The sequence below is a fragment of the Bombus terrestris genome, chromosome 8 (genome assembly GCF_910591885.1).
Source record: "Bombus terrestris chromosome 8, iyBomTerr1.2, whole genome shotgun sequence".
Classification (NCBI taxonomy): Eukaryota; Metazoa; Arthropoda; class Insecta; order Hymenoptera; family Apidae; genus Bombus; species Bombus terrestris.
Window position 1 is genome coordinate 7,269,196 of NC_063276.1, and position 13,425 is coordinate 7,282,620.

The 13,425-nt window shown below is 35.4% G+C and overlaps 2 protein-coding genes across 2 annotated transcripts; both read right to left on the bottom strand.

Annotated features, from left to right (window-relative positions):
* Positions 1-1,064: 1,064 nt before the first annotated feature.
* LOC100642334 (serine protease 7) lies at positions 1,065-3,749 on the bottom strand. The gene is made up of 7 exons (XM_048408217.1): positions 3,745-3,749; positions 3,274-3,612; positions 2,357-3,204; positions 2,110-2,269; positions 1,737-2,014; positions 1,431-1,642; positions 1,065-1,341 (listed from the first exon to the last, which is right to left on the bottom strand). Exons 1-7 carry the CDS (start codon positions 3,747-3,749, stop codon positions 1,225-1,227), a joined length of 1,959 nt encoding a protein of 652 aa, XP_048264174.1. The 3' UTR covers positions 1,065-1,224.
* A 735-nt stretch (positions 3,750-4,484) lies between these two features.
* On the bottom strand, positions 4,485-11,311 carry LOC100642642. The gene is made up of 3 exons (XM_003397315.4): positions 10,992-11,311; positions 9,040-9,259; positions 4,485-8,553 (listed from the first exon to the last, which is right to left on the bottom strand). The coding sequence occupies exons 1-3, from the start codon at positions 11,131-11,133 to the stop codon at positions 8,406-8,408; spliced, it is 510 nt and encodes a 169-aa protein (XP_003397363.1). The 5' UTR covers positions 11,134-11,311; the 3' UTR covers positions 4,485-8,405.
* Positions 11,312-13,425: the final 2,114 nt, after the last annotated feature.

Below are 13,425 nucleotides of genomic sequence, written 5' to 3' on the forward strand. Positions count from 1 at the left end.
CAGTTTTGTTCGCGCAATATCACCACAATTATATATTTTTCTCTGTTTTCCTGTTTAAAAACAACGAAGATAGACATATTACGATCGCAGTGACATCGCGCGCAGAAATCGTTTGTATCAGACTTTACTCGAATAAATGATTTGACGTATAATAATTGATTTATTTTACACTAGATGTCGCGACAATGGATAGATGATATCGGTGCAATCTAGATGCGTTGTAAAAAATAGGTCGCAACAATGTCCCGTTAATCGTTCTTATCAATTCGTGAGATTTTACAATAGCTGATATAACATTCACGTTATAATATATAGCGATGCATATCATAGATAATTGATGGGAGAATATTATTATTATCTGGGAGAATATCATAATAGTGTGCATTGTTCACCTCCTAGTGACTCAAAACTGTAATCAATATTTTTCTAACCGAATGACATAGTTTAGTTTCATGGAATATTTAGAGGAAACATTTGTAGTTTTATAGGTTATGTTTGTTACTGCTTCGAACAAAAGTCGTTACATATTGCGTTTATTCGAACACAAAATATTTTTTTTTTTTTATTATTATTTAATTTGTACTTTACAATTTGTCTAGCTCGACATTTGGTAAATTTTTCTAACTTAATTGCTAAATAGCATGTGGATGGCTATCCCTAGCAGGATACCATTTTCGAGTTTGACTATTTTATTTCTTTAGTGAAGTCAGGTGGTGTTTTTTTTTGAATCTTCTTTCTATGAAAATTTTGTTCGCTTCAACAGCCAGCTGGTTTGGCTGTGTTGCCATTCTTCCCTTGTATTTTTTTGCGTACCTACCGATTTTTCCTTGACCTTGGTATTTTTAAATCTGCGTATATCCTCGTTTCTGACTTATTATGGGGGTTGACTATTGTTCTCAGTATCTTCGATTATAGCAATTCTAGTTGATTTATGTGGTTCATTGTTGTTATCGAACATAAAACATGGCTATGAGGAAAATTCATATAAGAAGGGGAGAAAGGAAATAGAAACAAATGCCAGAGATAACATGGCAGAGAAGGTATGACAGAGATAATTTCATCGAAGCGCTAAATTATCACATTCGTTACATTTACAAAAACGAATATTTTCTTGCGCTATATATTTCTTTATGGTACACAATTTTACACAGTAAATGACACAAAAATATGCATCATAAATTAAAAAGACTAGATAAAAAATTTATAAACTATATTTATTTTCTATCACGCCCCGTAAGTTGCCAATTGTTGACCGATCCATTGCGAGTATTGCGCTACATTCGTGTAAACGGCGGGAATATTTGATGATCCGCAACCGATTCCCCAAGACACTATACCAGCCTAAAAAAAAAAGTTCAAAATAATTTTTGTACTTTTTTTTTCTCATTTTTAGGCACCTCTAGAACGTAATACTTGAAGTAATGTGATACCTGAAAGTATTGTCCCGTGGCTGTAGGACACACAAGAGGTCCACCGCCGTCTCCACGGCACGTATCCCTATTTGCTTCTCCTCCAGCACAAACAAAGGAGCTATGTAGCTGAAAATACGTTCCTAATCTCGTCGTTCGAAGACGATTTTGACAATCGGTTCTGTCCACCAGAGGAAGTTCTACTTTCCTTAACTCAGTTTGATACGTTCCACCTGTGTTGCGACATTTGATTACGGTTTGATAAGTAGGAGGACGTTGCGATTATGTATAAATAAAAAAAAGATACAAATATCATAATGATCTTACCGAACGAGTTCTTCCCCCAACCTGTGCCGATACACCTAGTACCAGCAGGAAATATTAATCCCTGCTGCGGCATACAAATAGGGGCAACGTTGACATTCAATTTCACCGGTCCGCTTAAAATGACCACTGCTATGTCGTTGTATAGAGCAGCACTATAGAATTGGGGATGGGTTATTATGGCTTTTATGTTTACGTCTTGAAAGGGTAATGGTTGGTCGCCAGCTTGATTTTCCAGATCCCATTGACCAAAACGCGCTATCGGTCTACCATTTCCTAAACTAACAAGCTATATTTTGATATCCATTTCTCGTAAATTTTAGTATTCAATAGTCAAGTTGAACTTCCAGTTATAAAATTTGCATAATCTGCTTACTTGGTAACACAATGCGCAGCCGTAAGGACAGCGCTCTTGGTAATCATAGATCCTCCGCATTGGAATAGATATTTACCATCTGATTGTATTGTTAACAGAGCTACCATCCACGGAAACTCGGCGAAATACGTTTTTCCAGTGTCCACAGGGTAAGGTTGAGCTGTGAGAAAATAAACATCAGATTCGATTAACTTAATGTTCCATTAATTTAACAAGACTCAACAATCATTTACAACAATCTATGTACCTGCCGCGTACGTTTTATTCTGAATACCACACCCAGGTTGCGAAAAGGACGCTTCACCATTTATGATACTCTCTCCTAATCCATCTAAACCGCGATTTCTTGCTACATTGATCGTAGAAGAGGCTCGACAACAAATTTCGTCCGTGTTTCCACACACGGAGAACCTTGGATCGATGGCACCAGCTCCATCTGTACTGACAGAGTTTCCTGGCGTGCATAACCAACTTTTCATGCAATAACAAGCCTGAGAAGTCCCAGGATTTCTAATGGGCCCGATTGCCACTGGAATCCCATTTCCATAGCCTGTATTTATCCCCTGACAGCAAGAAGTAGGCACAGGACACGTCTGTTGATTGTAAGTCACCACAGGATTCACGATCCCGACGTTTACTGGAATCACGATCCCGTTGTTACACTGGATTGCATTTCCACATAATACACAAATTTGTGGAGAGACAACCGGAGGATTGGTTACTACAGGATACTGGATCACACTGGTCGGTCTGCAGCATACCATGTTGCTGCTGGGACACTGAATATATTGCACACGAGGATTGATTACGCCTTCTCCACCATAGCCGATGATTCCGTTTGCATCACATTGAGTTACAAGCACGCAGACACAGATTGGGACAGGTTGAGGGCTTGTGGTTGGAAAAATCACCGGCGGGAGAGTCGAGGTGGTCGTTGCCTTCGTAGTGGTAATTGTCTTCATAGTAGTAGTAGTAGGTTTCATTGTTGTTGTTGTTGTTGTTGTCGTAGTTGTAGTAGGTTTCATAGTAGTGGTGGTGACTGTTACGTTCCGTAGATGACAACACACTTCCAAGTCTCCGGTGCATCTTCGGTATCTGTTTTGACATAAGAAACGATCAGTCAACCAAACGAATTAATTTTATTGGTGGTATAGAAAAATTTACCGAATGTCGATCATTCCAATGTTTTCTGTAATTATGGTACGATTAGCGTCACATAGGTAGTAAGGAACGCAAATGCAGTCTGCGGTTGGCGGGGTGGTTGGCACATTCTCTATCTTCTGGATCTTTTTCTTCAGTTTGAGTAGATGAAACAAAAATAAAGGTGACGAGGCACTGTGAAACGTTCTGTCCACTTTTCTCACCTCTTCGTTCGATTTGTTAGAAGATATTATTTTTGAAATCATCAAGAAGATCGTGATAAAGTAAACTAGCACAAAAGGCCGCAGCATGGCTTGTTTTCTATTCGCTGGCTCGTTCTCTATTGAACGATTTTTAACACGACTCGTCGTTTATGTATACAGGATGTGTCGGTTTCCTGACATACTGGGAATATCCAGATTTCATGCACAAGGCTAATAGGTTGTTTTATTATATGGACCAAGTTCTCAATTTTCTAAACAATAGCGCAACTACGTCATGGTTTATCCACTGGCTCGAAGATGCGGCAAGATAAAAATTAATGTTCCCGCACACGTCGCCGCTCATCGTGACAAAATGTTTATGAGCTCTTCTTTCTGTTTGGTTATTCTATATTTATTGAAGAGCTATTTTGATACGCTAGGCTTGTCTATAATAAAATCGTTGACAATATCCACTTACACTAGAGCGATTATTTGAGCAACTCGTCGTAACGAATACAAAGAGTGACCCACTTACCTAGTAAACCATCGGCTATCACAAAAGTATCGGCATAAAATATTATGACCAGCTACAAGTTAATCTGCACGCGAAATAAATAACTTGCGTTTAAATCGCGTCGGACAAATTAACTTCGTGTGTTCCTGATATCGATGTTTGAGATTAAATTTGAAAACGGAGAGGCAATGTCGGATTAAGAAGAAAAGATATTACGTTTTAGTCACGGTGCAAAAAGTGCTACAAAAATCCTGACGGTCAGTTAATCATCGAAACGCAGCGACGTGATTGCTTCTACCGGTTGGAAGAGTGCGAAACGATTTGTGCTCGGCGACGCGTATGTCGTACAAAACGTGAACAGTTTCCATGAAATCCACCGTCACGCAAAGGTTGATGGTTTCTGCCTGTAAAATGTGATATCTTCCCTTTCTTTTTTTTTACACGCGATTTTCTGATAAAGAACGATTAAACATCGATTACTTCTCTTAAGTTAGGTTATATTTTGAAATAAGCACTCGTTTAAATTGCAGTATTCTTTAATAAACATCAATAATCATGATACAAATTATCAGACTACATACACTTAAATAATGTCACGCCAATAACATAATATTAATAATATAGTAGTACAAATAACATTAATGATAAGAAAAATGATGAGATGCAAACATATATAATATATCATGACGGCAGTACGCAAACTATACCGTAAAATTACAATGCAGAAATGGCGAGCGCATCGTTGTGAAAAGATCGAAACTAAATTAAAATATGACATGTCCTTTGTTTCATTCGCATCAAAATAAATTCAAAATAAATAAGCATTCACCGTACTATTGATCATCTTACAAAATTAGCATTCGCTTCTTTCTCTCGTGTGTTCGTGGAGATTCTAAAAAATTTCGCCACATTCAATCGCTCGCCATATAATACATAATATGCTTGACAAAGGAGTGATCATGCGATCGGAGAATAATCGCGCGGAAATTAACATTTGTACAATTTTTGTTGGATTATCAGGAATAGTGTTGAGATATATCAGAGATAAACGGAATGTGGAACGAGTAAGGAATATTACAGCGTAATAACCATCGGAATTAGCTACCTTCTCTGTACTCTTTAGGGCTCTGTTCTGGCTGCTATTACTACGTTATCACCTGCCGCTCATAATCGTAAACCACACTGGCATCAGATTACTGTAACGTCATCTCGCGTTTTATTGTGAATCATCTACTATACGTACTATACGTATAACGCCAGCGACAGTGCACATAGTAAACGCAACATGGCTTCCTTCTTTAATTATTTCGCGCATTGTTTTTATATATACTATAAAAAGAAAGTCGCAAGTCACGTTATAATTTACGATATATCAGCAGAGTAAAAAATTCTTTCGATTATTCCTCGCATTTATTATCTCTTTGGACTGCTATACATCATTATCAATAGATAATACTTAATTACAACTAGTATTTATGTATATATTATTATGTTAGTAGTTATATAAATATTAGAAATACAATATCTTTATAAACAATTCATATCTTACGGCAAATATAGAAACAGCAGTCTATGGATCGACCCTTAATTTTTTATAACATTAATTTTACTTAACATTAATAAATTCCACATAGGGAAAAAGATTCAAAAACTATAGAAATGTAACAAAAATAACAAAACAAAGTAATTCCCTAGATTTGGGATCTTTAGTTTACCCATTAGGAGAACAAAAAAAAGACAATAAAATACACGAGCCATCGTTTTGGTCTCGTTCTTAGAAGTTGTTAAGTCTCTCTCCCCTTGAATACAGTCAATCTATGGTACAAAAGTATTCGGCAATCATAATGTATCTCCAGGAGTAATATTGTAATTCTTATTCGATAGATAATAATATCCTAACACGTAAATACCAATAATTACTATATAATAGGAACTTGAACATAAAAGACTCTGTAATAGAAATCTAATTAATGTACACATATCTATAAACTCATTGTTCTATCCATATCAACAAACTCCCCGAAATTTCGATTAAAAGTTACGACACGGAATTCGACCTTACATAGAGGAAATACTTGAGCAATGCAACACTACAGAGAGCAGGAGTGACGGCTTCTCCTCCCCTATCTTGTTGCGCGCACAAACAAGTATCACAAGAAAATCTGAAGTACTATTAAATTGCATGAAACAATTCTTATACGATTTCAAAACCGCCCAATAGGTTACGTCTCCTCAGACATAATCTCCAATATGATGAGCCGATACCTTCACATAAAACTGTGCAACTGTTTGATTATTAATTGTGAAATCTGTCCATAAAGTATTCCGGAAAACAATTATTTTCTCATCTTTCCTTAAATAGTTTCGTTAAATGCTATCGCCAAACGACAAACTGTATTCGAAATCCCCTGTGAAAATTAACCTTAAATCTACTCGTCACTAGATATGAAAATACGCAAAAGAAAAATTTTTCGACCACTCGAAAATAAATAAATTTACCAAATAAAGTATAAAGAATATACTAAAGGTTCAATATTATCGCTTAATCTAATTCAAAAATATTTCCAAAACTACAAAAGCAAACTCGCTGCAGAGAAACCAATGCATTCACCCGCTCGTTCATCTGTGTTAATCCTGAATGCATGAGAGCGATATTTTACTGCGCGATCTCTCTGCGACTATGTGTCTTCTTTCTTTGTTTTCTTATTAAGAACAATAAAGACAGATATATGATCGCAGCGAAATAGCGCGGTAAAATGTCGTTCGTATACATTCAGAGTTAATATGACAGAACGATACGTACTTGTCTCATTCGACTTGGTACGTTTCGACGAACGTGTGACGGATGTCCAAAGTGAAATACGCGCACTGAGAAAGATCGGCGAAACGGCGAACAAAAAAGCCACTGCCTGGAAAGAGCCACGAATCTGACCGTCAGTTATCGAAGTACCGATCAAAAGAATGTAAACATCACGACTAATCGCTGGTATTCTCGTTTCGGTGACCTTCGACGAGACTCACAGTCAAGACACAGGAACGAGAGGCTTTGCAAGTTCGTCGGTTTCATCAAAGTAACTAAACATCCATAAACATATCTAGAGACCATGCGTGATTTCACTTTTTAATTATTTCGATCATTGTTCGAAAATGACGAGCGTCATGAAAGAAGTCTGGTAAATTAAAAGTATAATGTACGAGCTGCAAACTTTTGTATATATTCTACGTACCTACTTAATTGTTATGGAACGATCAAGTATACACTTTAAAAGGAACTTTATTTCATTGGTCCCTCTCGTCGGTCGTTTAAGAAAAGCTAACCTTCAAAAGAAAAACTTTCCTCTTATGATTTTGGTTAACCGTTAATACAATACAAACGCAATCTCCATGTTACATTTAATATTGATAAATAAAACTGCGTAAAAGCTTTCAAGTCGCAATATCATGTAAGAGTTGCTTTGTTTCATTTCAGATCAAATAAGTATAGTTCTCTCTGTCCATTGACGTGTCTCGATAAAAAAAGAATCCTGGCTCGAAGCATTTAAGATTGGAAAACGTGATTTGCTTTTGTTAAACGGCTTATAGAGAATCAGTACGTTGTCCTTGATTTTGAACAACGTCATACATCTGGCTGTCGTGTAAAAATTGTTAGTCTTCTTATTCACATTATCACAGTACATATTCGTTTCAATAAATCGAATTCAATTCGTTCTTACATCGGCGTAAAACTCTGTTGAAGATTAATGTTAAGGGATATGGGTGTTCGTGGACGTTACGCAAATGCGATAAACGTATATGAATTTAAAAAATATATTTATAGTATCAAGTGCTGGCTCGAGAAAAATGGAAAAACTACGTATATTCGATATATATATACGAATGAATATTTGTTCGCAATATTGCAAGGAAGAGCTAAAACGACACGTTTGACGAGAATATATGGCACAACGTTTCGTATAATTTCTACAACTAACAATAAGATCTTTGGATACAGCCTCCCGATTGTATAGACGATTCGTGTTACAAGAACGGTCTTCGCTTTTTCTAGAAATTTCGAGGTTTATTTTACGTTTCCTTTTCACTACGTGCCACGTTACACAAATAGGAAGAAGTAAATACAATGTAAGAAAGAGAAGAACAAAGATAATCGAGTGAAAGAAATGTAAAACAAACTTCCACCGCGATAGATCAACGTAATGGCAACTTTGTTACACAAATCGTTGCTAGAAATTAGAACGCATACTCTTGTAAGGCACTTTATTTCGTTGCTTATTTTGGAAAGATGCGACAATGGTGAGATTACCTGTCAGCAGATGATATATCGAAACGCTTGAAAAGTTCGAAGCATCTGTTCTTCGAAGTCCTCGAGGAAAAGTAGTTAAATACTTCGATGTTTTATGGCACGACGATGGTGACATGTGTGTTCGAGTGTCACGTGTGGTTTACTTGACGCGTCGTTTGCCCATGGAGTTTCTCAATAGCTTGAACGTGTTCACCGTCGCTAATGTTCCAGGCTTCTGGCTCTTCGGGCAATACTTAACCGTATGAGCCACGTCTCCGTACGCACCACAAATTGGACATGTATAGGCCCTAAAGATTCAAAGAAAAAATAGTGTGAATATAATTTGAAGATTATTAACTCTTGAGTTTTTTTTTCTTTTTAATACATTTTCTGGGGCTTAGTAATAATAATATACCAATTCAGAATATCAATGATTCAACAAGTTATAAGTCAGTTTATAAAGTTCCTTTCCAAATAGCATGATTATTATAAAATTTCATTTACTTTATTTCCAAGCTTGTTATTATATAATACAAAAAAATAGTAATATATGTATAGTATATATATATATATATATATCTTAATGATTTGTAAAGTTTCACTAATGGTATTAGTTCAATTCTGTAAGAAAACCTTGGAATTATAAATTATAAAATATGAAAATTCGTCTAAATTATCAATAGAACGTAAAAGTAACTTATCGAGCATGAACAAATAAAACGAAATAGAATTTCGTTTGGACTGCAGGGGGTTAGAAAAATTATATGGAAGTGAATAGTGAAAATCCAATTTACCTCAAAACCGGACAAGAAACACGACCTTCGGCATCTTTCAACAAGTGTTTCCTGTAATAAGCTTCCTCTTCACCGTTGTTTCTACAGAAAACGCATTCTGTAGGTAGAGGTTTCTTATTTTTCTTGCGGCGTGGTATTTCTGGCACCGTAAAATTGTCCAGATCTGGACAGTATTCGAAATCACGCCCATTTTGACGGAACTCTTCCATTACTTCGTCAACTACAACAGCCAAGTACAATTACATGAATTGGTTTTCTTCAAAGTACATAGAAAAGGAAAAAGAAAAATAACTGAAGAACAAATAAATTGACATAATGTAGGAAGAATAAATAAAAAGTAATGCTACGTGAGAAACTTATAAGTGAAAAAATCGTTGGTCATTAAAGACAATCGTTAGTCATCGAAAGCTTGCGAAGGTGATGGAACGATTACAAAGAAATACAATACTCCGAGGATAATCGCGTCTAGTTTATTTTCGTCGAGCGAGGGCTTTTTCGAGGTCTAATGCGAGAAAGTGTAAGTCGAGAAAATAACGGCCGTAAGTCTTGTGTTTCATAGTTTGTAAACAGATTCGTCCTGATTTTTCGAGTAACGAAAAACAACATGGTCGTGTAATCGAACATAAATATTATTTCTGACAATTATTATGATTGTCACGACTTAAAAGCCATCGAAAGATTCTGAAAACAATATTTGTATTGATAACACATTCTCCGCGAAAACAATATTGAAAACACATTCTCTAACAATAAAATTTCTATGTTTTCATTTTGAATAGATGTGTTGAGATACGAATATTACCATCACAGTTATCATCTTTCAACTCCCTTAACCTAAGGTAGAGCAAAAAACGTGCCATTTTCTGTTTATGTTTACTCGATCTCGAATATCTGTATCGCAGTAAGAACGATCACTTGTATCGTTTCTTTTTCTTCCTTTGTCTTTTCTCTTCGAAGAAACAAATAGTTAACATGTTGTTACATGTTCATAAAATATTGGTAAAATACGAACTAAAAAATAATTATGTGCATTTAGTGATTAAACTAGCAGGTGATATTTTTTACTTGATTCGGCGAACTCGGTCGAATATGCGTTTCTAGCGATCGTGAAGGACGAGTTATTCCGCAGAACGTTTTAGAATACAGAATTCCTTTTATCGATTCGTTTGTTTACAAACTATGTAAGGTATCTGCTAATCGGAACGCGATCTCATCGCGCATTATGAACCATGATATGTACACGCAATTTCAAATTAAAACGCAATATCGAAACATTAAATTAAAAGCTATAATCACTACCTAATTTATCGAATTTTAATCAGTAATCAATATACCGATCATTTCGTGTTACATAAGTAAGAAACGCGTTGCTTATGGATTGGTGTGACGCGTTTCTTGTTTTTAGCGAAACAAATGGTCATCGATGACAGTTCATATTTATCGTAAGTCATAGGGAATTCATAATGAGAGAGCTATTGTGGTTACGTCTAAAGATTATTTACGCTACTATTTAGTTAATATGATTTAATAAAGAAGAAATATTTACGAAACTATTATGACGTGAGGATTAGAATTTGCTGTAGAACGCATCGTGTTATTAAATTACGTCATTTTAAATAGGAAACAGAAGCAAAGAAAGAAAGAATAAAATTTCTACGGAACGAAAAGTATGAAGATGCTATATCGTTTACGACGCAGAAGATTACGTTACGTTACACAATGCTACGTTACATCATCTACATACGTAATTTGGAAATTTAACATAGACTAAAATAGCTTTTTATCTCACCGGCTCTAAAGATCGATATAAAATCGATAAAGCATTCTGTCTCGCTTCGATCGATCTTCGACGGTAGCATTACTTAAAGATTCTTCCAGCAAATTTCATATCTTCGAAATCGTGCGGAATTATAGAAATATCCTTGAAAATAATCAATACTAAATCAACTTACCATCTGGAAGTGACGAGTTTGGAGTTTCGATTGTGAAATTGGAAAACAATCTCTTGATTTCCTCTTCGAGACTAGTGTTGAACGGATAAAACATGTTCGATACCTCTGGCAACGGAAGTGTTTGCGTGCACAAGATATGCATTGTGAAAGTAAACGAAGAGAAGGTGAAAATGTAAATAAATGCACGACTTTTCGCGAAAAAATGCTGAAGATGTAAAGACTACGGAAAACAGCGAGCGAAACGTCCCGATCCAGCACAGTCGAGTTTCGAAATTCAACTGCCGAGCTAGGATGTCATACTATGTTACTGTGACCAACGATCGCTACCAAAGGGCCCGATAGTGGGGATGGTGCTAGACTTGGGCCTGTATTCATAAATATATGTAGGTAAGTACGTAATACGATCCCGATAAAACATACAGTGATCGATTTTGAGCGTTTCCAATGAAAAAATACTTGACTTAGTGATCGAATAATATAAAATAACCTTAAAATTTGTAAATTGTTTAAAAATTTATAAGTGTAAATTGTAAAGCGTAAATTAGTACATTCTATTGGTACCAAAAATATTGAAATTACAATTTTCTGGGTTTAGAAACAGCTTTGTTAAGCTTTTATTAGATATTGGTAACGAAAGTGTTTCAAATTTAATTCTTAGACAAAAGAACGAATCGAGATGAAACGAATGCCGTATCAGGATATGTTTGTATTATCTGAATATCTTTGATCTCTCCGCGCAATGATAGAAACTTTAGATTGTAATTTAAATCTGCAGACGTTATATTCCAGGCTACGAAAGAAGACACAGTTTTTCACTCATTTATTTTTAATGTCAAGATGCATATCAGTTATATAAAAATACTGTTAGAAAACGATCGTTCGCATTGCGGTAGTTTTTAACGATCGGTTCGTTATAGTTTGACGGATCGCTTTTACGGCAACTTGCGGTTCCGATCGATCTGGATCGAAATCGTTATCATTCTTCTTGGTGAAAAAAGAGACAAAAGAATGTTCGCTAATCTTCATCTTTATTGTTACTGTGTAAATATGTAGGCACTGAACAAATAATGTTTCATAATTTGTTTACAAACATTTACATTTACTTTTTTTTGTTCAATCATTGAATATTCTCTGCGAGCAGCTTGGCCAACATTAGCCAAGACCGCTTTTAATCCATCTGCTCGACCTTTTAACATCCTTACGCGTAAATACCATTATCGTCTTTCAGCATTGTATGCACTCGACCCAATTTCTAATTACGATCTCAATATTTTTTATCAATATATATATATATAATATATATATTTATATATATATATTTACTTTATTTTTTATGTATACTTTAATCTCTATCCGCTAATATAATGTTTTTCTAGTCTAAAAATTACCACGATTATTAAAGATAATATATACTCCTGGGAAATTATAATTAAAATAATAGTAAATATAATAATATGTCAAACATATATGTCCTGTGTCCATGTGTATGAATGTAAAAAAGAGGAAAGGAGATAGGTAGAACGATAAAGGAACAGGGAGAGATAAAGAAAGGAATAAAGTAAGCCGTGATTCACGAAAGAAAAATAATTACAGATAACGAACGCAAATTCTAAACTTTGGCTAATGAGAAATGATACTTCGTGGAAACGAGAATGCGATGTCGCTCCATCGATCGATCTGTGGTATCCGTCATCGCATTCTTCGATGATTTTCAAAATATTTCTGTGTATACATAGTACTAATTAAATTAAACCAAACTGATATACTTTGAGAAAGAAAGAGAAAACAGAAAAAGGAGACAAATGGGCAGTGGAAGAGGAAGTTTTCTGTACGAAACGGATGCGTTACGAATGCGCATGCGCGTAACGCGCGCGTGTATGTGTACGCGATGGTCGGGCATATGACGATAATTCGCCATCGGTAAAAGAGAAAAACAAAAATCTGATTTCGTTTCGTTTTGTATCTTTTTTTTCTGTTTTTACTTTTCGATTCTTACGGACAGCAGAGAGAGAAAGAACGAGAACGCAGAACAGAGGGGTTTCGAACTGTTTTTATCGTCTAACCGTTTCAGCCTTTTCTTCGTGTCTCAAGTATAAAACTAAACGGGCGATGAAGCCTTCGTGTAAAACTATACTCATATACTTTGTCTTCTCTATTGTGCTTAAGTGTAACAACCTCTTTTGCTATACATGCGTGTTTTATTACATTTTGTTTTTCATTTTTTTTTTTTTTTTTAACTTCTTCGTTATTCTCCTTGTATACACGTATACACTCGGGAATTTTCGTGTGTATTTGTAAAATTGACAGAGACTCGATTGCGTTGTTATACATGAGACACTGATAACGGCGATGCTGTTCTCTTAACAACGAAACGTAACGCTGGTTAATTTTAACCGACGATCGTTAATTTTAATACGCATTTAAATATCGTCGA

Bases quoted from the DNA above. Each gene is read 5' to 3' on its own strand.
- LOC100642642 (XM_003397315.4), bottom strand. From the start codon at position 11,133: ATGCATATCTTGTGCACGCAAACACTTCCGTTGCCAGAGGTATCGAAC. The intron at 9,260-10,991 runs GTAAGTTGATTT...TGGCTGTTGTAG, and splicing joins AAACTCGTCACTTCCAGATG to TTGACGAAGTAATGGAAGAG. The intron at 8,554-9,039 runs GTAAATTGGATT...TTGAATCTTTAG, and splicing joins GTTTCTTGTCCGGTTTTGAG to GGCCTATACATGTCCAATTT.
- LOC100642334 (XM_048408217.1), bottom strand. The intron at 1,643-1,736 runs GTAAGATCATTA...GTCGCAACACAG, and splicing joins TTGGGGGAAGAACTCGTTCG to GTGGAACGTATCAAACTGAG. The intron at 1,342-1,430 runs GTATCACATTAC...TTTTTTTTTTAG, and splicing joins CCACGGGACAATACTTTCAG to GCTGGTATAGTGTCTTGGGG.